Here is a 27,465-nt window from a genome sequence, read left to right as displayed (position 1 = left end):
AACCACCCCACTTGAACTGTAGTCAAGAGAGAGATTATACCTATTAGGTACAGTATAAGTAGAACTGTGGTTCTCAAACATTTCCTAGTTATGTTGTATTTACAGAGTTAAGGAACTCATTAACTTCTTCCAAAATGGATAAAATTTCACAATCAAATTTCAATGACGAGAAAGGTGCTCATTTTAATGGAATCCCAATAGATAGTATAATTTTAAAATAAAGTAGCCTAACTCAGGCATAGGTATTAGAGAGACAAGCTACAAAAGGGAACAAAAAGAAAGAAGACACAAATAGTTGTTAGTGCATTGGATATAAATGGCTTCATTTTCCTCAATTTCTACCCTCTTCTTATCTCAACTATTTTTCAAAAGCACACATCTAAGCTATGTAGTTTGCAAGAGAACTTAAAATTAATAAGATATTTTAACTGTTTTAATCAAAATAACCGAAGTGTTTTAATCAAAACAGACTGTCTCTCTTAATTCTCTAAATCCATCTGCAGAATCCCACATGCTATACTTGAGGGGAAATGTTCTTTCCTTCTTCTGACAGTGGGATTTACTTATATTATTGTGATTTTCAGGCTTATCACAGCACCTAGACCAGGCTAAAATTCATACATTTTCAATGAATTACATTATTTTCATTGTCATGGCTCCTAGTACTAATATCATTTTGTTACTATTTTTATCATGATATTATTTATTTATTGACTGCTAAGTACTTTCTAAATATAATGCCCACACCACCATCATAAAGCAGCAAGCATGTATTATTTATGCTGACTTAAAAGTTGTAAACATAGAAGCATTATTGATAATTTTAAAAAGCTTACCTATTCTTCCTAACACTGTATATTATTGAAGTAACTTACACTGAATAATCAACAATTACAGAAGAGAATACGCTAGCCACAGAAGAATTATAAAAAGGTTTCATTCACCTAAGACCTTTTTGTGGTCTGTTTCATTTTTGGATGACTCCATAAAAATTAACTCCAATTAAAATATCACCGTAAAAGGAACAATACAAATGAGTCAGGTGATAGCTATAAAAGGTGGTCTTACTTTATATCTTAAATTCTTTCCCCAAAGCAAACGGCTAAATAGAATACTGTTTCTCTTGTAAATTATCTCAATGGTAAATTCTTCAGAATGGTTTTCCATTGTGATCAGAGAACGCTCTCAATGGACGTATTTCATAGCCTTCATTTCATCAAATTTGATGATAAACTTTTCAGCCTTATAGTCCATCAACCACATTTATTGAAAATTGACTCTGTTTATTGCTTTCTTGGCATTGCACTGTTAATGCAAAGCTGTTTACTCAGGTATATGAACCAGCTAAGAGGCTCTTCATGCAAAAACAGTCTGTGTAGCAGACATTGACAGGTGTCTACTGATGAAACTTTCTGGTCTTACTAAAGACTGTAAGTCAAACTTTCTTTTCAAAGTCATGACCCACAAGAAAGAAGGATTTTAGGTAGGTGAATGGATGGATGGATGGATGGATGGACAGACGGACATACAGACGGACAAGGGATACATGACGGTCTTTGGCAATAGGGCAAGTTCTCTGGATCCCAGCTCTACTATCTACCCAACTATCTGGAACGAATCATTGAAATGACTTCCATAATTGACGCAGTTTTATTGACATAATTTACAGTCTTTACTCATAGAAGTCACTTTGATTAAAGCAGAATGACAGCCATCAGGATGGACCAGTGAAGACAGGAGAGTCATTTCCACATTTGCCTTCATGATAAATAGTTGAAGCTTGGTCTAGGCAGACAACATTAACACCTCTTTAATGGAGCGCTCTGTCTGTGTGCTTCACAGTGTCTGACAAGCTGGCTTCCATGTTTCTACTCATAAATGGGTATATATAAGGGTATGAGAGTGGTGTTTTAATAAAGGGACAATGCTAAGAAATAGTCTAGACTCTTTCTTTCCAGGCTACTACATTATCAAAATTTGCTTTTATCTTCAGTTTAGAGCTTTGCCTTCCAAGCTTACCTGGTGTAGTTTAGCACAATATGGAGCATGGAAAGTGAACAGTTAACAAATCTACAAACAGCAGTAAGTCTGATAAACTACTGGGGGTAGCTCAGGGATTTGATCATATCTGCACAGATGAAGAGAATCAGAGATGAACAATGGCAAAGTCTTCACCATTTGAATCTCTTTCATTAAAATGGTTTTAAATCCACCCCTCCAACCGCACATATCGCCCAGAGCTTAAGAAACAGTATGTTATCCAATAACTTTAGAAATCCCTGTATAACCCACCTTTATAATATCTCTAAGCCTAACCCCTAAAGGAAATGACCATCTAATGTTTGTGTTTTCAATTTTTAAAAATTTTCTCCAGACTTCTATCACATATATTTTTATTCTGAAATAAAATAAAATGTATTGCTGTGTTTTACATTATTTGAACTTTATATAAATCGTATGTATTCTTTGATAATGTTTTTCTCTCAAAATGAGGTTACCGTGATTCATCCATGAGTGTGGCTATCGTTCAGTTATTTTCCATGCTCCATTGGATTTCATGGTGTGACAAGATCACCATGTATGCCGATGGGACATTTGTGATTTTTCTAATTTTCATGTTATTGTAACCAATGCTGTGAACATTCTTCTTCATATCTGCCTGCACACACACACACATATCTGCCTGTTCCACTCCTGGGGTAGAACTGCAGTGTTGGGATACACACTTTTTCGGTGATACAGGTATTTTCAAATTGTTATCCAAAGTGAACACATCCATTTATACTTCCACCAATAAAGTATGAAAGTTACCAAATCTCCGTATTTTGTCAACACTCAGCACTCTCAAAATTAGTCATTCACATAGTAAATGAACCCTGGCTAACTGACCACAGATATTCACTCGAGGATCATTTAACACTTCCTAGAACCAGATCTCCAGTTACAGTTACTTAGAATTAACTTGCTTCATTCAGTGCCTAGAAGAAGACAAGGCTTTTGTCTCTAAGATGGCAAAGATAAGTTTAAACCCTTATTGTGTTGATGCCTCCAAATTATTCCTCCATTTTTCTGGTACAAAAACTCCCTATAATATCATGTCAAAACATTTGTGTCAAATGGCTGTGTTTTGCCAAAGGGATACATTTTACAGTCAAAACAATTAATTAGAAGCTATTAATGATATCTTCCAAGATTTGAGAAGCCACTGAAAGAGAAGAAACAGAAGGAAAAAAATGTATTCTACAAACCAGGATGCAGGAGATAACCTAGTTTGTTGATCTCCATTTGGGAATATTGCGTTGAATTCCTTACCTCTTCTGCAATCATTTCGCCAACTCAAATCCCTCAAGTAACGGGCCACAGGGACGCCCCAGATTTATGAAGGGCTTTTACCTCCAACACCATTCTTGCTTTTTCTCTTAAAATATTGAGTCCTTGTAATTTTTATTCTTATTACAAAAAAATAGTTTGGGTGCTGAAAAATACCAGCATACCAACAGTCCTAGTAGATGTATTTCTGGTTTTGTCAGTTACATACCATCTGGTAATCATTAGGTGAGAAAGTTCATTTGTAATATACTTAAATCCCTGAGTCATAAATTATTTTAGAAAAAAAAAAAGGTTCGGCTTCTTTTAAGCCACACCCCTCTCTCTCTCTCTTTCTCTCTATCTTTCTACAAGGTGGCACCCAGATGTCAGCATGGGACTTATGATTTGACTAGATTAGGGCTAATGAAACTCAGGCCAGACAAGCCAATATCTGCATAGAACAGTCAGCATTCCATGGTTACATGATCACAAACTACATCACAAATCCACAGCAGTTGCTCAGCAAATGAATGCTGATCATGGAAAGATCAGGAGAAACAAGATCACAGTGTTACAGAGTATATCCCTCATCATGTCCAGAAAAAAATTAAAAGCCATATTCTACTGGTGGTTGCTCCATGATGTCAACCTCCACGTCATGAAGAATAGTAAATTCGATTTCGATCTACAAAGACCTCATACTGAGATAGTCAGGGAATGGTAAAAGGGAGGTGCCATCTAGGGGCAGTTGTTAATGCCATCTTCTGAGAACTCAGAGAGAATCAGCAGCAGTCTCCCCTGATACTTTTTAGATACTTTGCTAGAAAATATTCTCTTATTGCACCCGAACGTCCCCAGGCAAAAATATGTGTATCTAAACGTTACTCACACTCAGACAGAATCAAAGTAAAGAGTCCAGAATGTTGCACAGATCAATCCACGCTTTGAATTTCTTATCTTGTGTTTCTTAAAAGCCGGCTGTGTGTTTCATTCTCCAGCAAAAGCAAAGACTTCAATTTGAAGTCTCTGTGACTAAAGTTATCTTTTTTTTAAAAAAAAAACAAACTTTCTGCTTAAGAATATATGGGATACATATTTAGTTTTTGTACTTCTATATATTTTACAGACTTTCTCGGGTGATCATATTTCCTTTTGCTATTCCACCTGGCTAGTTCCTTATCGACCCACTTTTGGGGCTCTAGTTCCTTTGGTATCCAGAATATTACTGATTTTCATTTAAAAAAAACATCATTTTTAACATCAGAGTTATATGGCCTTTATATTATATTAAGCCTCATGTGATTATCCTTTTTAGAGGCCTCTTGAAAATACTCTTTCCATATGCTCAAATAAACTCAGTAGGAATAGGTAATTTAAAAATGGATGGCTATGAAATTTATAAATAGTGTCACAGAAACACATTTTTTAAGGGTATACACAGTCTTTATACCAAGATGTAAATATTGAGGACATGAAGGTGGAGAAAAGAGAAACATGGAAGGTTAGCACCAATAGTTATGAGAAATATGTGGGTCTCTGCCACAGCCCTGCAATAAGAAAGTAGTGTTTGGCATTAATCTTTGTACAAATATGACCTTTTTGGGTGACATAATACCAGATTCCTGTTATGTGTTGTTTTTACTTTATGTCTTACAGTAATCATCTTTCAGTTTATTGGTTGGACTGACCTCATAAATGGGCAAGCCCGTCTCCTAAGAACAGTTGAATGTCAAGGAAGAATTTAAACAAAAGCAAACATCCTACACACAGGAAACAGTCAATGTTTAAAGAAAGCAGTGGAGAAAGACCCCTTGCATTAAAGGTTTAGAGACATCCTCAAGGAAAGGCGCGATGTGTATTAGTGATTTAGCTTGCTCATAAGCCGGATGCAATACGAGGCGTTGAATTTCAAAGCTAATGGATAACAAAAGGAATTCCCTGCCAGAATCTATACTTTGTATTCATTATTCCTCCCTAATCCAGTTCTACAGGTGTTAGCAAAGGGTTCTTTCTCCACTACTGAGGAATTTGGCCACTTTTGCAAGTGATAAAGAAGAAGAAATGCCAGAAGCTGGTGTGTGAACAGCAACTTGTCTGTACTTGAAAACCTCATGAAGACTATCACCTTGTGACTTCCTAGAGGATTATAACCTCCGGATGGACTGTTTCATGATTATTTATCATTCTTAAAACTCTGTTCAGAAATGCCAAGTGGTCATAGTTACAAGATGCCTGTTTCCGCACCATTCATGCTATATCGCTGATAAATATTGACACTATGTTCCAAACATGGAATGGATTGAAATCTTGTCTTGTCTCATACAAAGCAAGAAAAAAAAGTAAAACAGAATTAAACCTTGACGTTTATCCGATTACTCTAAGAGCAAGGACCACTGTAACAGAGAAACTTCACCTTGAATTTTTGTTGTTGTTGTTGTTTAAACAGTTGTTTTAAAAACAGAGCAGAAGAGAAAGATCAATTAGAAAGCAGATTTTCAATTACCTTGGAAACTCGGTTTGCCACTTCTCTGCCCACAGTTAGCCCCTGGACAAACGTCCGGGCAGCAATGAAGGCGCGGGTGACCTGAATTTTCAATTTCCGGGGTACATCTCCAAAAGGCTTCAGCTGGTCTGTGTATTTGCTCACACATTCCAGGTAGTCCTCGCTGAAGTGATACTGTGGGTTTATCAGCTGAAACATCCGTTCCAGGAGCCGAGCCCAGAAGTCATTGAGCATCTCCTCCAGATTTACATTGCCCCCGGTGTAGTATCTTTTCAGCTCTGTGAAAAGGTCCTGGAACACTTCTGAATTCTGCATGTATAGCATTCCGTAGGTCCGTACAAACATATCATTTAGTGACTTTTCTGCATTCTCCAGGAGCTCTCGGAAAAATTCTGCAAATAAACCAAGAAAACACTCATAATTAGTAAGACCTTGAATGCCCACAGCATCTACCTAACTTAGACACAACTTTCATACAAAACGGAACCTGTGATTAAGGCATCAATGAATTGATGATAACCCTTTAAATAAGATTTGCCCTGCATCTACGATCTACGAGTAAAGAAAACAGAAGACCACATGATTTCTATTTGAAAGAACATCCATTAACATTAGGAGTGTATCATTTATTACTCCTCCAAAGTAGCTAGATTCTTTTTTCATGTATTGTTAAATTTTAGAAAATCCTAATTTGATTTAAACTCAAATCAAAGTACGTTGCAAAGTATTGTCATTAACATAATAACAAATGCATATGGCTAAAAACTTTTGCGCCAGTCTATTTACAAATCTGTTCTAACACTAAATTCAATTAAATTGCTGCTATTTGGAATAGTTCATAAATGGGATATTTACATTAATGTAATATTTTGGACTCTTTGTAGTTGCTATATATAGCAATCAATTATCAGTGTTCAGAGATTCATAATGCAAATAAATTCACTTAATACCAAAGCTATAATGAACATAATTTAGTTTGCCATAATGAATCAGAAAGTTATGAAGTACTTTGCATTACCATTATAAATATAAACTATCATTTTATAGAACTTGAATAAAATATGGGCTGTTAGGATTTCTGCCTAAAAAGTTCTCAATGAAAAAGAGTACACCAAAAGATGAACTCTGCTACCCTGCAGTACACTCAGTTATAGGATGCAAGAAATAAGAAATTAACGTCACTGGGTGCTGTTAGCCTCTTCAGGCCTCACGTTAGGCTCCCTCAAGACACGCTTCAGGCATGCGGGGCACCTATCCATTTGCACCAAGTGAGACTGGGTAGAGTCAACTCAAGTGTTATCCCATTTGCAGAATGTGTTTTGGGGTGGCAAAAAAGACGATGAAGAGATAATGCCTCTGAGTTTATAAATCCAAGTGCCCAACATCAGAGGGATTCTGTTTTACCTCTCATAGTTCTCTTTATTCTCTGATACTATGCACCCTTCTCAGGTAACAGAAGGGCAAATCAAGTCCAGGATGCCTCAAGGAATCAAAGTAGGAATGCAAACAAAAACAAATAACTTCTTTTTTTCTGGAACCCTGGGGGATTTTCTCCTGAGACACTGAAGGAAAAAAGCCACGAATCTCTCCACAGTTTCCTTGGAAGCTGTACCTTATTTCTGCTTTATCAGAAGACCTTGATTTACTTCAATTCTGAATAATGTTAACATTGAACTACTGCTGTGATCTTTAAATAGTGCCTGCAATAATGATATTTTATATTTGATTTCAAATGAAACCAAAGCATCAAACCTTAAAGAGGACTCTAGTCACATGTTTACCTTCTTACTATGAAAGAATATACTTTCTTAAATATAGAAATTCTGTGGCTACAGGGGCAGCAATAATTGAAGGATTTCCTAAGTCATGGTTTATAAATCCTGTGTGATCTTATACAAGCCACCAAATATTTCTTATCTTAATCAAAATATTTATGCATGGTACATCTATGTTATTTAGGATTTTATGAAATCAAGAACAGTTCAGAAGTTTTCAGAAATACTAGTTACCTAGCTTGCCCTAAAATGGAAACTGTATTAATCTGTCAATATTAATACTAAATTATAAAAATATCATATTAAAATCTTTCATTCTCAAAACCAAGAATGGAAAGAGGTTGGCCTTGGTGATATAGCAGCAGGGAGGAAGGTGTTATAGATTGTGAACAAAACTAAGAAAGAATGGAAAAATCACTGAATTGAAAAATACGAATATAATGAGACTAGAAAGTGGATTCTAATCATGAGCTCAGGACAGCCTATTCATTTATCTTCTTTTTGAGGTCAATTATTTTGTTGGACTCAGGAATTAAAGCTTAATTTATTGAATACAGAGTACTGCCTTCAGCAGTGAATAGTTAGTAATCAATAGTGTGGTCTGGATTTTCAAAGAGGTTTAAAAAAAAGGAAAAAAAAATCTTCTGATTCTCATCGCTCTGCAAGGACTTGAGGTATAAATGCTTCTCTATGAAGATGAAATTTTTATTGTTTGCTTTTACTGAAAACGACATGACTTAGGCTCTTCCCCTCCTGATACGGGGAATAGAAAGATGCGGGATTTCTGCCTGCTTTGAGGCTAAATAGTTAAAAACAGACTGCTCCCTTTCTGTGTCATGTGGTTTGCTTCCATATGCCTAAACTAGTATTTATAATTGAATAATGAAACCAAGTCCTCCTATTTCAATAAATAGGGCTCAACAAACATTTCATTAGCTTCCAAGCTTAAATTCTGTCTAAGAGTATGTCATTGTCTCAAAAGTTTGCTGTTAGCTTCACTGGTCCTCAAAAGTCAAGCTATTATTCCTTGTTCAAAATCATTACATGGTTTAGTGATCTCATAGTCAAAGTTAATATTTGGTATTGAAAGATGCTAATGTATCAGGCAATTATGACAAATGTTGCTACCTTAAGGTACATTGATCTTAGATCTTATGAAAGATGGGCATCTGAGGTACTGAGGCAAAACTAATGTCCTCCCAAAATAAGTACACTCATTTCATTTTTAGCCTGCCCGTGGACTTAGACTTCTACCTTTTGAAGGTTGACTCTTTGAACAAAGTATTTTATGCTTGGATGAAAACTGTTTCTCAGCAAACCAAACAGGATGGAGTTTTGGAAGACAGTTATCAGCCCCACTTTGCTGATGGAGTATTATGCCCAAACAGCGCAGAGAACGGAATTGAAGAACAATGTAAGGCAAAGCAATGTCCATCCAACCTTTGTTTCATCGGCGAGGGCAAACCTCAGGTTGGGTAAGGCCTTCCGTCAACAAAAATTTTCATCTCAAGAAACAGTTTGGCAGAAAAAAAAATGTTTTTGATTTTTTTCTCTTCCCCATTCACAAAATACACATCAAAAGTTGTTGCTTAGGGCTCAGTTATGCTTCATAGATGCACGAAAGCACTTTTTCCAACCAGCATTAGCCCCTGGAAGGATCTTATTCATCTAGAAGGGAGATCTGGGTACAGACATCTGTTTGCTGCAGGGCAGATTGCTTCAAGGGGGTGGGGGGTGGGGGGAACAATCTTGTAGATAAAAACCACCACTGTTCCAAAGGCAAAAAGAAAGTCTGCACGCTGCCTGATCACTTGGAGAGGCCTCTGAAGGGGCAAAAATCAACTCTGAAGAGCCAAAGTTGCCCTAAGGATATCTGAGAAAGGCTTCAAATGAAGACTCCAAATGAATATATCAAAACGTAAGGTGCACACAGGGCTGAAGGGAGGGACCACCAAGAGGAAAAGGCAGACAAGAGGCTCTCTAGGAATCTGCAGGCCAATGACACCGCAAAAGCTTTGCCCAATCAAGCTGGAAATATCTCGTTAATGCTTCTATAAGCGAAATGGACATGGGGACTGGATTAGGTGCTGTATAGCATTTACCTAGAAATTGCAGTGTTTTCCTGCTTTCATGCTTTCCCACATACTTCTCATTGAAAGCTTGTTTAAAATGAGTGCTTCAAGGGGCGCCTGGGTGGCCCAGTCAGTTAAGTGTCTGACTTTGGCTCAGGTCATGATCTCATGGTCTGTGGGTTCGAGCCCCATATCAGGCTCTGTGCTGACAGCTCAGAGCCTGGAGCCTGCTTCGGATTCTGTCTGTCTGTCTGTCTGTCTGTCTCTCTCTCTCTCCCTTTCTCTCTCAAAAATAAATAAATGTTAAAAAATTTAAAAGAAATAAAAAATAAAATGAGTGCTTCAAGATGGTGATAGAAGTTCCTGTGATCGCATAACCCAGTGAATGTGAAAGGCTTTGGTCCTGGTCAGTGGAGACCATATCTGTACATGGTCACAGATAGCACCTGTCCTGGCAGGAGAAGCAGGTATCCTAAATTTGCTTCTTTAAACCCACATATTCATGTTAAGTGTATTTGTCTCCTAATCTCTTTCTTTCTACCCTTCCCTCCACAAAAGCATGTTAAATGAGTTCAGTCAGCCCAGAGTCCAAGGTCTGGTTAAGGAAAGACCCAGAGGAGCTGTCATGGAGGGTAAAATGGTTTGGAAAGTGGATGTACAGTAAGGGTTATGATTCACAGACACAATAGTGTTACCACCCTGCACCCCATCCCCCATGCTTTTTTCAAGGATAAGTCAATATGGCTGTCCTTCCTCATTGTGCATAATCTGTCAGCGTTCAGGTACAGTTTGTGAGATGATTTCTCCTTTCAGAAGTCTCCTTGCTTACATAATAGCCGGATCTGACCACTAGGAAAACAGTGAGTTAATGAAGAGCATTCATGGAGGAAGAAGCAGCACCCTTTATGCTCTTCTGTGTTAGACTTTGAGGGCAAGAATACATGATCCCTAAATGGCCTATCTCTTCCCATTCTCCAGGGGGTGAGACTCTGTGAGAAGAGATAAACACTGCTGTTGCTCAGGGAGTGCTTGGCACATGAAGTGTCATCCTTGGCAAGGCGTAGCTTTAAGTGGAAGGGACAGTTAGATGCTAGTCCTCTGTATCAGGGATCTTGGCCTTAGTATCGACACTGTGAGCTGGGCAATCTTCGTTGTTGTGGGTCTGTCCCCTGCACTCGAGGATATCAAGTAGCATCCCTGGCCCCGTGTACTAGATGCCAAAAGCACATCCTACCCCCAGTACTGACAACCAAAAGTATCTCCAGACATAATCAAAAGTCCCTTGGGGAGACAGAACCACTCTTAATCCACCCGCTGCGAGTTAACTTTCTACTGATAAATTTCAGAAGCCTAAAAATAAGATACCAAACATGGAGAAAAAAGATCAGCACATTGGGGCACCCGGTAGCTCAGTTGGTTAAGCGACTGACTCTTGATCTCGGCTCAGGTCATGATCTCATGGTTTCGTGAGTTTGAACCCCACATCAGGCACTGTGCTGACAGAATGGAGCCTGCCTGGGACTTTCTCTCTCCTCTCTCTCGGCCCCCCCCCCCCCCCTCGTTCTCTCTCTCTCTCTCTCTCTCCCTCCCTCTCTCTCTCTCTCTCTCTCAACATAAACATTAAAAAAATTTTAAAAAGGGGCACCTGGGTGGCTCAGTCAGTTGAGCATCTGACTACAGCTCAGGTCATGATCTCACGGTTTGTGAGTTTGAGCCTGCATCGAGCTCTGTACTGACAGCTCAGAGCCTGGAGCCTGTTCCGGATTCTGTCTCCCTTTCTCTCTGCCCCTCCCCTGCTCACACTCTGTCTCTGTCTCTCTCAAAAATTAATAAACATTAAAAAAGAAAAAAGAAAAAAAAGAAAAGACTAGTATATTTATAGAAAGAAAACCCCACAATTTACTTTCAAGATAAACTCGAGGAGCCGTACCTTTGGTGAAAGGGCTGAAATACACATTATATTCACAGATAAGATTGTTGGTGGCCAATATTACCACTTCCATGTATGGTGCGGTGCCTGTCATATGTCAGGGCCTTAATAGTTGGTGAATAGTGAGTAAGTAGATAGACAGATGAACGTGAACATCCAGTGAAATGCACCTTGACTCTATCTGGTCTGGGCTCCTCTTAGTGATAACTTCACGGACCCACCTTAGAGGAAGGAAGATGCTACAGCTCATTGTAGAGCAGGACATGATGAATACGGCCTCCTGACATCCTCCAAACTCTTGTACAGTAACACATACATACACATTCATATTCTCTCATGCTCCAAGTTCCTGTGCATCTATAGACAGAAGGCCTCGTGGCCCCTGTCCAACAAGACTGCCCTACCAGACCCTCACTTCCTCTCTGGACAGCTCTGTTTGTCCGGAGCTATTCTTTGCTTGGCTTCATTACTGCCTCTCCTGCTGCCTGGCCCTGCTGGACCCTGACGTCATGGCTGTGATCTCACCAAGCCGACTGCATTCACGTTCACTGGCAATGCCCAGTGAACTTAACTGCAAAGTGAAGTGCTTACCTCATCCAAGCAATGCCCTGAATGTTATGTTTGAATTAACCCCCAAGCCACTTTTGAATCTGTAACAGATAGTCTATTACATTGCCTTTGCTTTTTTTCCTAAACATCAGTTGTGTTTTTCTGTAAGAAACAGAAACCCTCAGTATATATTTTTTGAAATTATGAGGTTGAAAAATTATATAAAATTATTTTCAAAATAATAATTTATTCAAAAAGAGAGAAATAATAATCTCCATTATGAGACAATGTTGCTGTAAGCAAAAATTCTTGTATGATTTATGACTTCTTTATCTCTTAATTCATACTTTCTCTTGCTGTGTGTATATATGTATGTTTCTATAGACTAAATTTATTATATTTTAATAAGCATTATGAGTTATTCAGTCCATTCATTTCATGAATTAATAGCCTATATAATTTTAAAGTGATTCTAGTAATAGTAATCTATATCTTTCCTGTTTGAGGGATTATTTAACCGAATTTCTGTCACTTTAGAGCTCCCCACCCCCAACACAAACTGATTTAAAATGCAATCAATACAGTAACACAATATCTTCATTATTCCCATTTGTCTCTGTTACAGTTTTGGAGGAAAGTCAAGATACCAAACTTAAATGAAGAGGACAAATGAATTTGAAACAATGGATGATGGTAATTTCAAGCATAGCTAGAGATAGGACCTAAACAGTTGCCTGATGTATAATGGACATCAAACACAACGTCAAGCATGGTTATGATGGGCTTTACACACTCAATGTTAGTATATCGAGTTTGCAGATGAGAAAGCGGGGGCTCAGAAATAAGCAGAAACCAGTTGCCCTAGACCACTGAACTAGCATGCAACCCAGAGCTCCCAGCCATTAAGAGAAAGGATGAATTCTAAGAGCAGGCCAGTGGGGTGACTTTGTAGTTTATCCTAAGTCAAATTTTCACACTCTGATTTGAAAATTAATGAGAAGTATCATAAACTCTGAGGACATAAAACCATATATAAATGTGCAAAATGCACTCTAAAGTCAAATCTAAATTATTTATTACAAATAATTTTCAGGTGTGATTACTTTCTCCACTAATACTAATTAGTACTAATGTAGATAACAGACTGGAGGGCATACTTATATCCCTCCATTTGGTGTAGCTTTCTTAAAGGGGTGGCTTCCATTAGAAAAAAATCAGTCACAGATTCTGGGATTATAGCTACAGTACACAGAACAGTGGCACACAAAAGGAGGCTGAAATTATTTGACTACAGATATGCTGCATTTTATGATATTTGCTCACATATATCGTATATAGTGTTTTAAGATATATGTACATTAGCAACAAGTATACATGTCTGTGAACACATTCACCTATACATTTAAATGTTTGACTAAAATCAAATAAAATACCAATATCAACGAAGAGAAATATGCAACAAAGAATTTATGTTGTTCGAAATACCCTAAATATTTAATATCCATGCCTTTACAGAAAAACTTTGCCAATCCCTGGCATAAAGGGTCAAAATCGTAAGTGAAATGTTTGAAGATAAATTAACTCAACAAAATGTATTATCCCTTTCATTTCTTGTAGGTAGGAAGACAACTTAATTATTAGTCTGTTATCTCTAAGTAGTAGAATAAAAATTCCTTTTCTCCATTATTTTTATCTTATATGTTAAAGTTTGCTTTGACAACTCTGTAGCCCATTCATCTCTTTATATTCCCTTGCAAGGTAACTTAAATCCAAAAGTAAATTCTTAAATCACTTTAATGATTTAGAGGATTTAGGTGACTTTAGTGATTTTAGAGTGGACATCCCTAAAATTTTCTAACATTGTGGTCTAATGAGTCCCTGGAGATTTTTATGAGGAGAAAATCCCACAGTAAACTTGGCATATAAAGTAGACAGTATAAAATGAAAAAGGAAAAGAAAAAATATAATACCAATAAAATTATAAAGAAAATTTCAGGGGCGCCTGGGTGGCGCAGTTGGTTAAGCGTCCGACTTCAGCCAGGTCACGATCTCGCGGTCCGTGAGTTCGAGCCCCGCGTCGGGCTCTGGGCTAATGGCTCGGAGCCTGGAGCCTGTTTCCAATTCTGTGTCTCCCCCTCTCTCTGCCCCTCCCCCGTTCATGCTCTGTCTCTCTCTGTCCCAAAAATAAATAAACGTTGAAAAAAAAATTTAAAAAAAAAAGAAAATTTCATAAGTTTTCATAAAAGAAAATTTTTCATAAAAGAAAATTTCTTTTTCAACTTTCTCTTTATGGTAATTAATAAAAACAGAAATTTAAACTATCCTTTGACATCTTACAAGGCCCTATAACAAAACACAATGCTCACTATAAATCTAAAAAAATAGGTTCAGAAAATAATGTATCAGTTATCAAAAATATTATAATACATACTACAAAAATTGCTCACTATTTGAATCCAAAGGTTATTTTTATTGTATTCCTCCCACTGTGAGTTGGAAACTCTTATAAATTAGATCTTAAATAAGTGGAAACATAAGGGTTCTAGGGAAATACCCCTAACCAATAAATCAAGAAAACCAAGGATATAACAATGTCTTTTAAAATGCATTATTCAGGTCAATTGGACATCACCACTTTATATTTCTCCAATGTATCTAATCTAATCAACTAGGCCATTCCATGAAGACAATTTTAATGAAAAGTCATCAGTTTACAATCATGAGTGTTTGTTAAAAATAATCAATACCTTGCAACAAAGTCCTCCAATTTAATACGATTAAATTAAGTCACCTGAAGAGAATAAATTCCAGGAGACTTTTCCGAATCAGGGGTGTGATTCAGATGCAAAAAGGAAAGTTCCCTGGAAAGCAGCATCTATGTAATTGGTTGATATAGGGAGATTTGAAGCAATAAGGCAGTTTATAGAAATTGTTGGCTTGAATGCACATTTCCCAAGGTTAAACTTTTTTTTCTATACTTAGCGATCCTTTACACATTAGATTGATAAATGGTTTATTTCTTGGTAGCTTATTTCTCCAGAAGATATCTTTTAAAGTAAGAAAGACTGATTAGGCCATTTATGTTCACAAGGTGGTATAGATAAACTATTAATTCTGCGAATCATGAATTGAATTTGAAATCTGCTGACGGTTGCTGCCCAAAGCAAACAACTGTTTGGAGCCTGCAGACGGTATTTCCATGTCACCCTAAGCAATGCATATGAAATTAAAAGCTGAGATGTTTTCAGACTTCACTTGAATCACTGCACAGTTCCTTGGTTTTGGCCTACAGAAAATGCCTTTAGTCCTTGCCCGTGACCCATTTATCTTTCAGAGATGACATGATCCACAGCATGGTTAGCCAAGGAGGTACCAAAAGTACAGATTTTAAAGTTATTGCCAAATTTTTGTTTTCCTTAAGTGAAAAAAAAGCAAGATTTTTTGGGGGGGGGTTTGGGTTTTTTTTGGGGGTGGGGTTAGGTTTCAAAATTTGGGTTGAATATTTTTCTGTTCCCAAATCCACTTCTTTGTTGAGCTCCCCTTACTTCTTCACCCAGCTACTTGTTGGGCCAGGGGTGGAAAAAAAGCTGCAATACCAAACCATCACAGGTGAACTCTGGGAAGAGGGGCCAAAGCTAATATGTAGGTGAAAAGTCAACGATAAGGGCCAGGAGTTCTTGGAAGAAGAGATTGCGTAGGTGCTCAAGAAGAATCAGGAAGAACAGCCTAATGAAACCGATTTATCTTTTTTATAGAATTAGGTGGTTCTCACCCTTGGCTGCCATTAAAATCACTTAGAAGAATCCTGGTGGTCAGGTAGCATTCCATACTGATTTAAACCAAAATCTCTGAGAGTGGAATCCAGGTGTCAGTATATCCTCAAGCTCCCAGAGTGATCTCCGTGTACATCTCTTCTCTATTCTCCAATACTTTCATTTTAGTCCATGCACAGTGGTGGATATATGGACAGAGAAGGAAGAATGATGACGCATGGAGGAGCCATAGTACACATAGCCCAATTCTCTTCTTCTGTTTCTTTATTCCCTTCCTTTCCTTTATTTCTCTTTTCTCAAAGTAGACCCCCACCGATGTGCGGGTCTTGGGACAAGAGCACAGCACTGGTCAGAATGTGAGGCTTGCTAGCTGTGGTATTGGGGGATAAGAGTATGTGGGTCTCTGCCTTTTCCCTGTACCTTTTTCTTTTCCAGCACCTAACACTACCTCCACAGGCAGCTTCTGCCTTCCTTGATGACAGGAAGTGAGCTCATCCCATGATGAGGAAGGAAGGGTAGAGCCTGGGAAGAGAAAGGAATAGGGTCCAATAACACCTGAGCTAATTACAGCTGAAGGGAAAGGAGACGTCTACCGAGTAACCAGGGTGTCCTTTAAGAACATAACGCAGACAACAGAAGGAAGAGGTGGAGTGTACTCGAAAACTCTGAGCTGTGACAGCACAGTTAGGTATAAAGTTTTTAATGAAAGTATTATAGCATTGGTGGGGAGCCAAGACAGTGGAACAGCATGGAAGTTTTTTGTGTGTCTCCTGTCCATGAAGTACAGCCAGATCAACACTAAACCATCCTGCACACCTAGTAAACTGATTGGAGGATTAACACAACAATCTGCACAACCTGAACCACAGAATCCAGTAGGTACGTGGCCTGGAGAGGTGAACTTGGGGAGAGAGAAGCCGGAGGCGGGCAGGGAGCCACTTTTGCAGGAGGAGAAAGGACTAAGACTGGGGGGAGGCGGGCGGAGAATACGGGAAAAGCACCCCTCCCCAAAAGCAGCTGGAGAGAAAGTGGAAAATTGGAAACAGCCGCAGGGACTGAACTAATAAGGGAGAAAGGAGAGGGTTTAAATTCCATTAAGACTGTAAACAAGGGGGGGCGCAAGGTCTGCAACTCCGCAGCTCAATACCTGGTGGTGCTCCGGTGGGAAGGGCGAGTCCCCAGGAGCAGAGTGGGGTCCGGGAGGTTCTCGGGCCACACAGGGAAAAGCAGTTCCACTCCAACTGGTGGAGACTGTTGAAGCCACCTGGTCCCAGCAGTCCCCGGAAGGCGGCCACATTTGCTGGTGCTGGAACAAGGTCCTTAAGGGTAAAGCCTGGCGCCAGATGTGTGTTGTGATTTTCCATAATCTCTGAAACGTTGCTGCTACACTGTCTCGTGGACTTTTTCTGGGGTGGGCTGGTGCCTGGCCGCAGTCTCGGGGTTCCAGCAACAGCAGGGTCCAGCAGGCATTCCTGGGTGCGGCTGACATTCAGCCATTGTTTGGCCATTGCTCAGTGAGACACTCCCTCAGAAAGGTGTAACGGGTCAGAGCCACAGTCCTTCAGAAGTAAGGGGCCAGGGAAAACAGCCGCATCTGAGAGAAAACTCGGGAGAGAGGTACTGCCTGGGGCTTGGTCACAGACAGTGAAGAAGCGGGGAGTGGATGAAGGCTGAAGACAGGACGGGTGCAAGATTGATGATCGGGGAATACAGAGTTCCTTCCAATGCTGGAGACAGGCTGGCTGGGTGACACCATTTTCACCGCTCCCGTGCATAAGCACCTACGACTGCCACAACAATCCACCCCAGGGGGCTAGCAGTGCCATCTAGTAGAGAATGGAGCCATTGCTCTGAGCCCCGCCCAACTAGGCCAACCTGGCTCTTCAAGAACACAAGTCTCACCACCTGCTTGATTTATGGACTATAAAGTGCTGCATGGTCTGACGTCTAGGGGAAAACTAAGTGATTTCAGTTCTATTTCAATCTGTTAGTAGGTCCATCTATTCAATTTTCTTTTTTTTCTCTCTCTCTTTTACACTACTTTTCTTTTTCTTGAATACAGAAAGAGAAAAAAATTCATTTTTATTTGTAATTTTTATTAAAAATATTTTTCATTATTTTTTTACTATATTTTGTATTTTGTGTAATTTTTTTTTCAAATTCTATCTTACTTCCATCATTTTATTTTAGTCTACTTCAGTGTATTCACTTTTTCAAATTTTTAAACAACTTCCTTGTTTTTTCTTTTTCTTTTCTCTCTTTTTCATTTCTTTTCTTTTTTGTGAATGCAGAAAGAGAAAAACTTCATTTTTACTTTCAATTTCTATTAAAAATATTTTTCTTTAATTTTTTTACTACATTTTTTGCTTTTATGTAATTTTTTTCAAATTCTATTTTACTTCCATCATTTTATTTTAGTCTACTACAGTGTATTCACTTTTTCAAATTTTCAAACGATTTCCTTTTTATTCTTTTTTTGCTTCTTTTACGTTTCTTTTTCTTGAATACAAAAAATAAAAAATTCATTTTTATTTTTAATTTTTATTAAAAATATTTTTCTTTAATTTTTTCTACTGTATTCTTTACTTTTGTGTATATTTTTCAAATTCTATTTTACTCCCATCATCTCATTTTAGTCTACTTCAGTGTATTCATTTTTTCAAATTCTCAATTTCCTTTTTTCTCCCCCCTGCCCCCGGCTTTTTTCTCCTCTAATCTGTCAAACCACTTTCAACACCCAGACCAAAACACACCTAGGATCTAGCATCATTTATTCGATTTTTGTGTGTGTGTGTGTGTTTAAATTTTAATTTTAATACTTTTTAAATTTTAATTTAAATTTTTCTACCTCATTAATTCCTTTTCTCCCTTCAAAATGACAAAACAATTAGCGTGATTTATCACATCCATAAAAAAAAGGACAAGAACCATATGACCCTCTCAATAGATGCAGAGAAAGCATTTGACAAAATACAGCATCCTTTCTTGACAGAAACCCTCAGGAAGGTAGGGATAGAAGGAGCATACCTCGAGATCATAAAAGCCATATATGAATGGCCCCACACTAATATCATCCCCAACGGGGAAAAACTGACAGCTTTCCCCCTAAGGTCAGGAATAAGACAGGGATGTCCACTCTTGCCACTGTTATTCAGCATAGTATTGGACGTCTTAGCCTCTGCAATAAGACAACACAAAGAAAAGGCATCCAAATTGGCCAGGAGGAGGTCACACTTTTACTCTTCGCAGATGACATGATACTCTATATGGAAAACCCAAAAGATTCCACCAAAAAACCGCTCGAATTGATTCATGAATTCAGCAAAGTTGCAGGATATAAAATGAACACACAGAAATCAGTTGCATTCCTATACACCAACAATGAAGTGACAGAAAGAGAAATCAAGGAATCAGTATCATTTACAGTTGCACAAAAAACCCCATAAAATACCTAGGAATAAATCTAACCAAAGAGGTGAAAAACCTATACACTGAAAACTATAGAAAGCTGATGAAAGAAATTGAAGAAGACACAAAAAAGTGGAAAAAGATTACATGCCCCTGGATGGGAAGAACAAATATTGTGAAAATGTCGATACTACCCAAAGCAATCTACTTATTCAATGCAATCCCTAAAAAATAACACCAGCATTCTTCACAGAGCTAGAACAAATAATCCTAAAATTTGTATGGAACCAGAAAAGACCCCGAATAGCCAAAGCGATCTTGAAAAAGAAAACCAAAACAGGAGGCATCACAATCCTGGACTTCAAGATGTATTACAAAGCTGTAATCAAGACAGTATGGTACAGGTATAAAAACAGACACTCAGATCAATGGAACAGAATACAGAACCCAGAAATGGACCCACAAACATATGGCCAACTAATCTTTGACAAAGCAGGAAAGAATATCCAACGGAATAAAGACAGGGTCTTCAGCAAGCGGTGCTGGGAAAACTGGAAAGCGACATACAGAAGAATGAATCTGGACCACTTTCTTACACCATACACAAAAATAAACTTAAAATGGATGAAAGACCTCAATGTAAGACAGGAAGCCATCAAAACCCTAGAGGAGAAAGCAGGCAAAAACCTCTTTGATCTTGGCCACAGCAACTTCTTTTAACTCAACATGTCTCCAGAGGCAAGGGAAACAAAAGTAAAAATGAATTACTGAGACCTCATCAAGATAAAAAGCTTCTGCACAGCAAAGGAAACAATCAGCAAAACTAAAAGGCAACCGACAGAATGGGAGAAGATATTTGCAAACGACAAAGCAGATAAAGGGTTAGTATCCAAAGTCTATAAAGAACTTATCAAACTCAATACCCAAAAAACAAACCATCCAGTGAAAAAATGGGCAAAAGACATGAAGAGACACTTCTCCAAAGAAGACATCCAGATGGCCAAGTGACACATGAAAAAATTCTCACCATCACTCATCACCAGGGAAATACAAATCAAATCCACACTAAGATACCACCTCACACCTGTCAGAATGGCTAACATTAACAACTCAGGCAACAAGAGATGTTGGAGAGGATGTGAAGAAAGAGGAGCTCTTTTGCATTGTTGGTGGGAATGCAAGCTGGTGCAGCCACTCTGGAAAACAGTATGGAGGTTCCCAAAAAACTAAAAATAGAACTACCCTAGGCATTTATCCAAGGGATACAGGTGTGCTGTTTCGAAGGAACACATGCACCCCCATGTTTATAGTGGCACTATCAACAATAGCCCAAGTATGGAAAGAGCCCAATGCCCATCGATGGATGAATGAATAAAGAAGATGTGGTATGTATATATGTGTATATATATCTGGTGGTATGTATATATGTGTGTATACACACACACACACACACACACACAAAATGGAGTATGACTCAGCAATCAAAAAGAATATCTTGCCATTTGCAACTACGTGGATGGAACTGGAGGGTATTATGCTAAGTGAAATTAGTCAGAGACAGACAAAAATCATATGACTTCACCCATATGAGGACTTTAAGAGACAAAACAGATGAACATAAGGGAAGGGAAACAAAAATAATATAAAACCAGGGAGGGCGGACAAAACAGAAGAGATTCATAAATATGGAGAACAAACTGAGGGTTACGGGAGGGAGTATGGGAGGGGGGATGGGCTAAATGGGTCAGAGGCACTAAGGAATCTACTCCTGAAATCATTGTTGCACTATATGTTAACTAATTTGGATGTAAATTTAAAAAAATAAAAAAAATAAAACAAGTTAAAAAAAAAGTATTATAGCCTAATTTAATGTTAAATTGCTAAGTTGTATCCTTTTGCGCCCATCAAAAACCTGCAATGCTGAAAAGATATGAAAAGACCTGGGATAACAAGTTTACTATACTCAAGAGATACCTGCATTAAAACGAAAGCAAAAGTCAGTGCCAAGTGTAAGTTTAAAAAAAAATAAACATGATAATAATGTATTAATATATTCAGGTATACGCCAACTTTTGTTTTTTGAGTTGTCTTTAGCTACCTCTATTTTGTACAAGAAGAATCTTAATTATTTTGTTATCTATTACTGAAGTAATTTATTTTTTTGAAGAAAAAGGGAAATACGGGATGCTTCAGCTCCAAAGGTAAAGTCAAAGATTTGTGTACAAAAGTATTCCTCTTATTATTTATATTAGCAGAAAGGGAAAAAATTTATAAATTTATAAATCTCTGCCCCAAAGAAGGATATATTTACACTATAAAATATTATGTTATAGGGGTGCCTGGGTGACTCAGTCCAGTTAAACATCTGATTCTTGGTTTCGTTAGATCAGGTCCTGATCTCACAATTTGGGAATTCAAGTACTACATTAGGCTCTGGGCAGACAATGAGGAGCCTGCTTGGGATTCCCTCTTCCCCTCCTCACCTCTCTCTCAAAATAAATAAATATACTTAACAAAATAAAATATTTTGTTAAAATTATTTTTTTGATAAAAACATTTAAAAGCTAACACCAAACACTAAGTGTGAGTTAGCTACTATTCCAAGGAATTCCCGTATGTTAGCCAATTTAATCTCATCAACAACCTTACAAGATCGTGATTATTATCATTTGGATTTTGCATTTGGGGAAACATAGGCGCAGAAAAGTTAGGTAGCTTGCAAGGTACCTAGCTAACAGGCAATGGAGCTAAGATTTAAAACCCAAGCCGTCTGGCTTCAGGAATAATACCTATAGATCCTATGAGGAGTGAAGCTTATACATTCTAGAGATAAACTCTTTAACATCTATATTACAAAAGTAGGACTTTGAAAAGGTCTATTAAATGTTTTTTTAATGTTTATTTATTTTTGAGAGACAGAGTGTGAACGGGGGAGGGCCAGAGAGAGAGGGAGACACAGCATCCAAAGCAGGCTCCAGGCTCTGAGCTGTCAGCACAGAGCCCAACGCTGGGCTTGAACTCACAGGCTGTGAGATCATGACCTGAGTAGAAGTCAGATGCTTAACTGACTGAGCCAACCAGGTGCCCCAGAAAAGGTCTATTAAAGTGAAGAGTCTTAAAATGTAAACTTGACCAGATTCCCAGTAAATCTACTTTCAATATAAGACATGATGACAGAAAATGCTAAGTCAGAAAATGATCCAAAAATACATATACAGTACAATACCAATTTTGGAAGAAAAAAAGTATATACACATTGAGAAAAATAAGAACATATATATATATATATATATATATATATATATATATATATATAAAATGGTTTATAATGGTTCAAATGTTATGGTTTACTTGTATTTTATTCTCTGTACACTGCTTACTTTTCTATAGTTTCTATAAATTACTTTCATAATTGGAAAAACAATAGATACTATTTTAACATAAATATATCTTATTTAAAAATTTTTTTAATAATTTTATTATGAGAGAGAGAGTGAGAGCACACATGCATTCATGTGACTAGGGCTGGGGCAGAGAGAAAAAGGGTAAATAGTCTCTATGCTCAGCACTGAGCCCCATGTGGGGCTTACTCTCAGGAGTGTGAGATCATGACCTGAGCCAAAATTAAGAGTCAGATGCTTAACTGACTGAGCCACCGAGGCACCCCTAAAAAAAATCTCTTAAAGACAAATATGATGGGGCACCTGGGTGGCTCAGTCAGTTAGGCGTCCGACTTAGGCTCAGGTCATGATCTCACAGTTTGTGAGTTTGAGCCCTGCGTCAGACTCTCTGCTGACAGCTCAGAGCCTGGAGCTTGCTTCGGATTCTGTGTCTCCTTCTCTCTCTGCCCCTCCCCTCCTCACGCTCCGTCTCTCTGTCTCTCAAAAATAAATAAACATAAAAAAAATTAAGACAAAAGTGTTGCTTGCTGATGGAGGAAAATACCTATTTAAAAATAGAGACCAAAAAATAAAAATAAAAATATAGAATGAAATTAGTTTATCTAATAAACCTACAAAGGGAAGTCTAAGAATTAAGACAAAGAAGAAAAGCATGGAGAGGACAGAAAATAAACAAGAAATTTACTCAAAATCACAAAATTGATCAGCAATGTAGCAGGGATAGAATTTGAGTCTCCTGACTCTACATCTAGTGAATTCATGGTAATCAGTAAGAAGACATTAATTAATTAAGAGAGAGAGAAGTAGTCTCTCAGACACAGCATGCTGGGTGTAAAATAATGGTCCCCATAAAGTTAGGTATTTATTCACTGATAATAACATTTTTGGTATTCACACGAATACTTTTTAAATTATAGATAGTTTCTATTTATTTCTAGACAGTAAAAGGATTTCTTAAATTGATGTAATCAGTAGACAATACATGTCAATTGTTCATTATCACAAATATCAGCCCCAACACCCCCCCCCAAAAAAAAAGAGCAAAAGAAAGAAGGAAGGAAGGAAGGAAGGAAGGAAGGAAGGAAGGGCAATTGTAGTTTCCATTGATTATGAATTTTAAGCCACTGTTTTCTCTACAGGTTTTTGTGGGGTTTGATGAAGCACAGAATGATAAATTTTGTAAATATAAGAATGTTTTTACAAACATTTGACAACAAAAAAAGTAAAGGAAATTATGATACCTTCTAGTCACTTCTGTCACCATCACATGCTTGAGTTTGTTGGATAAGACGTAGTGGTGCATTGCCTCCCCAAATCATGTCTTAGGAATCATTTTATCCCTTAAATTTGTCGAAAGGGGATAAACATCAGCCCCACTTTGCATCACAGATGTTTAATTCAAAGGTAATTAAACACTTTGATGAATAAATAAATAATAGATATCCCAGTATAGGTATATAATAAGACATAATATCATTGTGTAAGGTATAAATGCAAATTAATTAATTAACATTGATTTAAATTTGCTTAGCATTGATTAGTTTACTTTGCCTGTCATTTATCCAATTCTTCTTAAAGAAACAATTTTGAATTCATTAATCTCATGCTATGTCATGGCCATTTTACTTTTATAACATCAATCAGTTGAAATGCACAAACGAAAACAATCATTATTAAAGATATCATAAAGTATCAATTACTAAGTGCCAATGTCTTTTGTGAAATTGTCCAATGGTGAATATATGCATCTTATATTTCATAGTGTTCAAATAAAATTAAATCCTAGATAAGGAACATGCTTATTTTGATTCATTTGTGTTTTTTTAAGTTTACAAGTTACTTTCATATTATTTACATTTCAGCTTCTGATAAATACAGGTCATATGTAAGATATTCAGTTATTCTCAGATTACTCAAGATTAAAGAGTAATCTTTAAAAATTTTTATTCATACCACAAATTTATTATTTTAGACTTTATTGGATGTTTTATAACATGTGTTTGCTGTTTTTAGCCATATGTTACATAGTGGTATGATATCATCCTTATTTTTATTCTCATGTATGTCATAAAATCTTCCCCAAAGTAGTTAGCAATGGTTTTCAAGAAGGTATCTATCTACATATTAGAAATTGGTAATTTCTATAAAGCATAGTCTTAAAATGGCTATGCTTTTCACAGTCCTTTTTTTTTTTTTTTTTTTTACATTTATTTATTCGTGAGAGAGAGAGAGCTCAAGCAGGGGAGGGACAGAGAGAGGGAGACACAGAATCTGAAGCAGGCTCCAGGCTCAGAGCTGTCAGTGCAGAGCCGGACATGGGGCTCGAACTCATGAGTTGCAAGATCATGACTTGTGCTGAAGCTGGAAGCTTAACCCACTGAGCCACCCAAGCACCCCTTCTTTTGCAGTCTTAAAGGGCTCTGCAAAGCTTCTCCAACATAGTAGTCCTTTGTGTTTGGTTTCCTTTGGTTTTAAATATCCTGACCTAGGAATATGTGGCTTATGTTGTAAATGCGACTCCCTCCATGCCATTTCCCCGTTTCATTTTGAACTGCTGATGGTAATGAATCTGTTCCTCCAGTTCCAACTGCTGCATTCAGTTATCACCAAGAGCAGACATCAACCAACACTGTAATCTTGCTCTGATGGATGGAATACTAACCTTTCACAAGATTAGAGACACAAGGTGCTCTAGAGATAATAAAATTCAAATAGGTTTATTTCAAAGGGCAACCCAATCTCGCTTTTGTTCATGGGTCACTTGGCGGATCATTTGCCAATGTAGTTTCTGTGCCTTTCCAAGCTAGGTTCTCATTCAGTGTGCCAAATATGTCAAATTAAGGGGGCCCCAAAAGTCACTTCTGAAGTAGAAACAGAGAAAGTTGAGAATAACATTATTTTAGCACATGTGATGAAAACTGTATTGGCCCATAATTCTAATTTGCTTACATTATACCCAATATACTAAAAAGATAAACTAAGAGTATCCATGTTGACAATACCAATGACTTAATATAACTGCCAGTATTGCGATCCTCAAGGGTAAATTACTAAAGATTATTCAGATTTCCATTTCAAATAAAGCCTCACAGAAATCAAAATCAAGAGTTAAACATACGGTGCTTTTTGAATATTATGTAGGTGTCTGTTAAACATTTTCTTAGAAATAAAAGTCAAGGAATATTAATCAAGGAAATAAATCAAGAATAAGAACTCCATACACATGAAGAAAAAGACCAGGACGAAAATCTCTTCCTTGAAAAGTAATGAGCAAACCTTAGAAAAGGCTTCAAGTTTTTCTCCTGTCCACTATTTTCTCATTATTTAAAATTACCTCTGCCATACCTCAGACAAACCTATAGTTATTCCTAACGAGAAAATGAGAAAGGAAACCCAAGAGCAGTTTTATGTTAAGATACTCCTAAAATGTATTACTCACTTGTAAGGATAACATCAGCAAATTATCGTGGCAGCTAAAGTATTTATATTTAAATACCATTGATAATTTTATACCACTGTACATGACTCTGATGATACATATGTGTGTCATCACTTTTATAATTCATTTTGATTCTTAAATAATTACATATTTTTCAATCTAGTATGACAGTTTTGTTCATTTAAAAAAAGTTTTACAGATAAACTTTTATAAAGTAAGAAAGCTAAATTTTTACATATATATTTAAATTATTAAAAAATTCTTAAAAATCTACATGTTCATTAAACAATAACTCTGTGGTTACTAGTATTTTAAATATCATACACAACCATTTTCCTTGAGGTATTTTTAAATCAATCATAATTATTCTTGCTGTGACTTACTAATTAAATAAGGCTTTTGAAATGAAACAATTATAATCAATTGTATATTTAAAATAACATATTTAGCTAGGCTGTTTTGCTCTTCTATTCCAATAATGCTACTTACTAAAGAACATTTCACACAAATTCTTATTAAAAATAAATCTGGAACTACCTTCTCCACAGAGGCTATGCAAAATTAGAGAATGTTAATTAGATTATTTTATTATTTTTTTATATATATTTTTTTCAACGTTTATTTATTTTTGGGACAGAGAGAGACAGAGCATGAACGGGGGAGGGTCAGAGAGAGAGGGAGACACAGAATCAGAAACAGGCTCCAGGCTCTGAGCCATCAGCCCAGAGCCCAACGCGGGGCTCGAACTCACGGAGCGCGAGATCGTGACCTGGCTGAAGTCGGACGCTTAACCGACTGCGCCACCCAGGCGCCCCTTAATTAGATTATTTTAAAGATGTTGTGTACTTAAAAAATTTTTTAAACAACCATTGCATAGTTTTTCATTTATTTAGTAATACAAAATTGATGATGTTACCATTGCTATCTTGTACTGAAACACAGAAACCATTAAGTTAGGCTGGATATACATCATGACATAATGGAAAGGTACAATGATGACAATTACTGGGAATCAAAGTTCTCTCGGTTTCACCAGAAATTCAGAATGTAGGCATATGCCGGGTACCCTTCATGATTCATCTGGAAAATGGCATAATAATAGTACCTTCCTCATAGGATGTTTTGAAGATCACATGATATATGCAAAGTAATTAGTTAGGAGAGTATGCAGCCATAGTAAGCTTTATAACTGTCAGCTATTTTTAGGACTTTCCAAAAATGAAAACACCTTACTAATAATATCCATGATCATTATCATCCATTTAAAATACATCTTGGTATGTAAAAGATGAACATTATTTTTCTC

General features: G+C 37.2%; 1 protein-coding gene across 2 annotated transcripts in view; it reads right to left on the bottom strand.

Annotated features, from left to right (window-relative positions):
- GPC6 (glypican 6) overlaps nucleotides 1–27,465 on the bottom strand; it is a 1,119,186-nt gene that overhangs the window by 541,732 nt on the left and 549,989 nt on the right. For both annotated transcript variants that reach the window (XM_043581540.1, XM_043581530.1), the window contains exon 3: nucleotides 5,813–6,204. In XM_043581540.1, the coding sequence (XP_043437475.1) occupies nucleotides 5,813–6,204 (392 nt within the window). The remainder of the gene's footprint in view (nucleotides 1–5,812; nucleotides 6,205–27,465) is intronic.

Source organism: Prionailurus bengalensis, chromosome A1, assembly GCF_016509475.1.
Source record: "Prionailurus bengalensis isolate Pbe53 chromosome A1, Fcat_Pben_1.1_paternal_pri, whole genome shotgun sequence".
NCBI classification, from domain to species: Eukaryota; Metazoa; Chordata; class Mammalia; order Carnivora; family Felidae; genus Prionailurus; species Prionailurus bengalensis.
The sequence above is the reverse complement of the archived record's forward strand: the minus strand, read 5'-3'. Positions and strand labels throughout refer to the sequence as shown.